Raw genomic sequence first — 3,813 nt, 5'->3', positions numbered from 1 at the left:
CGAGGTGGCGGGCGCCTGTAGTCCCAGCTACTCGGGAGGCTGAGGCCGGAGAATGGCGTGAACCCGGGAGGCGGAGCTTGCAGTGAGCTGAGATTGCAACACTGTACTCCAGCCTGGATGACAGAGCAGGACTCCGTCTCAAAAAATAATAATAATAAAAAATAATAAAATAAAATAAAATAAATAAAATATTTTCTTCCATTCTGTGGGTTGCCTTTTTACTCTGTTAATAGTGTATTTTGATGCACATAAAAGTTTAATTTTCTTGAAGTCTAATTTGTCTACTTTTTCTTTTGCCATTAGTGCTTTCGGTGTCATATGCAAGAAATCATTGCTAAATCCAATGTTGTGAAGCTTTTCCTCTAGGAGTTTTATTGTTTCAGTCTTACATTTATGTCTTTGTTCCACTTTGAGTGAATTTTTGTGTATGCTATTAGGTAGAGATCCAGCTTCAGCTTCATTCTTTTGCATGTGGATGTTCAGTTTTCCCAGCACCAGTTGTTGTAAAGATTGTTCTTTCCCCCCTTAAATGGTCTTGGTACCCTCATCAGAAATCATTTGACTATAAATCTGGGCTCTCTATTCTGTCAGTCTCTTATGTCTATCTTTATGCCAGTACCACACTGTTTAGATTACTGTAGCTTTGTAGTAAGTTTTGAAATCAGAAAATGTGAGTTTTCTATCTCTGTTCTTCTTTTTCAAGGTTGCTTTAGCTATTCAGGACCCTTTGGTATTTCATATGAATTTAGGATAGGTTTTTCTATTTCTGCAAAAAAAAAAAATCATGGTATTTTGGTAGGGCTTGCATTACATTTATAGATTGTTTTGGGTATTATTGATATCTTAACAATATAAGGTCTTCCAATCCATGAACATGGAATATGTTTCCATTTATTTATGTCTAATTTCTCTAATGTTTTGTACTTTTCATTGTACAAGTCTTTCTCCTCCTTAGTTAATTCTTACTTTTTTTTTTTTGAGATGGAGTTTCGCTCTTGTTGCCCAGGCTGGACCCCATCCAGGGTCCCTGGGCTGGAGGGTCCCACCTTTAGAACAGAGTGGGACTAGGGGCCATTCCAGAACAGTGCCCAGGAGAGAATGGGCTCTGAACCTCCACCCAGCCCCCTCCTGCTGTGTGTGGCTCTGTGCGGAGTGCATGGCCTCCCACCTCCCGGCCTGTTTGAGGGCTTCTCCCCTCTCCTCTCTGCTGCCTGGTCCCCTGGAGCTCTCCCTTTGCCACCATGGGGCTCAGTTAAAGAAAAAAACTGATCCCAGCAGATGAGGGGAGGAACAGCCTGGATGGGGACAGAGGTGGGCATGGGGGGATGTTGTCTCCCCTGATGCACAGGCAGTGGCTGGGGGAGCGTCAGGAGGGCGTGGATGAAAGCTCAGAATCCAGCTTGTGGGTCCTAGCTCTAGACTTCCCGACTCCCAGGTTCCCCAAAAGGTCTGTAGTGTCCCGGGCACCTGGGCCCCAATCTCAGATGGAGGGGGCACAGTGTCTCCAAGTGGCTTGGCCCAGCCTCAGGGCTCCTCACACACACCCAGGGCCTCTGGAGTGGGCAACTCCTGCATCCTCCACTTCCCTCAGCTCAAAACCAGGGCAGGTTCGAAATGCCTGCTCACCCTTCTTGACGCCTGCTCAGCGGAGCCCCAGGTTGGGGGTGGGGGTTGGAGGTGAGGCAGCCTCTGGCCTCACTGGAGGGAGGTGGTGGGCTGAGCAAGCTGGCAAAGGACATGACCTACAGGGTGGGTTTGAGGTGGGGAGCGATTCAGGCAGATGCCTGTGTGGCCCTGCTGACCTAGCCCAGGCAGGGTGTGACAGATCTGCCCAGCTCTGAGGGCACAGCTGCCTCCAGTCTCCAGCTCACTCCTGATCCCCAGGGCCACGTGTCCAGAAAGCCTGGGAGCTTGGATCAGCTGGACACAGATGGCCTGTCCTTCCAGCACCCCTGCTAGGGCTTCCTAGGAACTGATTGGTGTAGACTCCGGGCAGCAGACGGCCAGACTCTGCCCACAGGGTCCCTGGCTCCTCCCATGAGGTTACCCCATAGAACTGACTGTGCCCCTGTCAAGCCCTCCCCGCTAGCCCCTCACCAGCCATCAGCTGCTCCCCCTGTCTTGCCCGTTGGGTCCTGGGGGTGATGGCTCTGCGGTCGCCTGCCCAGAGAGTGCACCACTCCCCATGCTGCCCCCCACCTGGCTACACCCTGAAAAATGTACCTTACCAAACCGTCCCACATGCGCAGCCTGAGAAGTGGACTGTGCCTTGCTGGCAGCAGACCAACCAGCTGCCTAGCCCTGCTCAACTCTGCTTCTGCACCCCTATAACTCCCTGTCAACGCTGGCCCACACCTGACCAGCCAGCCAGCACCCAGAAGGGGGCCCAGCTTCCAGAGAGGAGGGCGCTGGCCAGGGTGCTGACCGAGGTGGCAGACACAGCCAACCAGCCCGTCCCTCAGCGCTCCCTCTGCAGGCCTCCATCCTGTTCCCACTGCACAGAACTGTGGGCAGGTGGAGGCCCAGGCCTCAGCCCAGAGCAACAGGGAACAGCTGGGCTTGGTGGCTGGAGAGGGTTCCGGTGCCAGAAGCCTCCAGGACAGCCCTGGCTCCCCATTTTCTCCCATGCTCATCCCATGCCCCAGAATGGCCACTTTGGCTGCTGCAGGAGGGGTGGGAGGGGCTTTAAACCTATGAGAGAGGGAGGTGGGGTCACAATCTTCAGCTGTAGTGGGCCGCTCTGAGTCACCGATAATTGAAGTGACGCCTGCGCAGTAAGCACAGAAGTGTCTCTCAAGGCCTCTCTGCAAGCACAGAGCAGCGCAAGACTGGAGCCTGGTCCATCCCAGCGCTGTCCTCAGACTGATGGCTGGTGCCACATGACTCGTCTGAGAATGTGATCCATCCCTGTGGTGAGAGCTCAGTTTCTAGTGCTGGGGCTGCTGTGTGCAGGGACCCTGGAGGAAGAATGCTTGTTTGGGGGTCAGGCCTCAGTCTCCCACTGGCTCTGTGAGCTTTGCCTGAGGTTCCCCATCTGTGCAATGGGTGACGACGTCTTGATATGGCTATGGGAGGACCCGTTGAGCCACAGCAGGGGCTGAGATGGTGGCACTTGGCAGCCAGCACCCACTGGGGAGGTGGCAGTGTGTGCACAGCCCACCCCTTCAGGAGGCTGGGGGCAGAGTGACTGGGGGTGTCTGGGCCCCGCCTCACCTTCTGTGTGGCTGGGAATGGCATGCACTCCACAATGCCCTGGTAAGCCTAGGCTGGGACAAGGGTGATAGGGATAAAGCAGGCCAAGGTGATGAGGGCCACAGAGCGGCAACCAGAGATGTGTGGGCACACCAGGCAGAGGGCCCGGCCTGCCCAGCATGTCTCCACCCCACGAAGCTGCCTACCACTGGGCTGAGATGGGAGCACCAGGGCTCTGGTAGGTCCTCACTTCCTCTGGACAAGGCAGACAGGCCACCAGTCTTGCACCCTGCTCATCTCCCTCAGGGCCACCTCCACGGCAGGGTCAGGCCGAGAGCACAGGGCTGCCCAGTCACCAGGTCTCTGTTTCATATCAGCGGACCTGGGCTCTGAGAAGGGCCATCAAGGCCTCAGGCTGGCCCACTCCATCCTTGAGTCAGGGTTCTTCAGACTGACACAGGCTGGCCTGCAAGACCCTCATCTGCATGGTCCTCTCATGCAGGGTGGGCCTGGGGAGGACCCAGCCCATCTGAGCTGACTCCCAGCACTCGTCCAGGTATGGGGCCGCCTGGCAGTTGTCTGAAGACCCCGGGATGCACTTAGGAGCTCATCAGTGAGGCC

General features: G+C 55.0%; 2 protein-coding genes across 2 annotated transcripts in view; both read left to right on the top strand.

Moving 5' to 3' along the window:
- BCR (breakpoint cluster region) overlaps positions 1 to 3,813 on the top strand; it is an 814,161-nt gene that overhangs the window by 305,866 nt on the left and 504,482 nt on the right. The window lies entirely within an intron of this gene.
- The window catches only part of LOC105546092 (probable palmitoyltransferase ZDHHC8), a 101,983-nt gene that overhangs the window by 91,430 nt on the left and 6,740 nt on the right, over positions 1 to 3,813 (top strand). The window contains 2 exon segments of the mRNA XM_011989188.1: positions 1,349 to 1,447; positions 2,090 to 2,506. Of these exon segments, the coding sequence (XP_011844578.1) occupies positions 1,349 to 1,447; positions 2,090 to 2,506 (516 nt within the window).

Source organism: Mandrillus leucophaeus, unplaced genomic scaffold (assembly GCF_000951045.1).
Source record: "Mandrillus leucophaeus isolate KB7577 unplaced genomic scaffold, Mleu.le_1.0 Scaffold349, whole genome shotgun sequence".
In the NCBI taxonomy this organism is placed as follows: Eukaryota; Metazoa; Chordata; class Mammalia; order Primates; family Cercopithecidae; genus Mandrillus; species Mandrillus leucophaeus.
The sequence above is the reverse complement of the archived record's forward strand: the minus strand, read 5'-3'. Positions and strand labels throughout refer to the sequence as shown.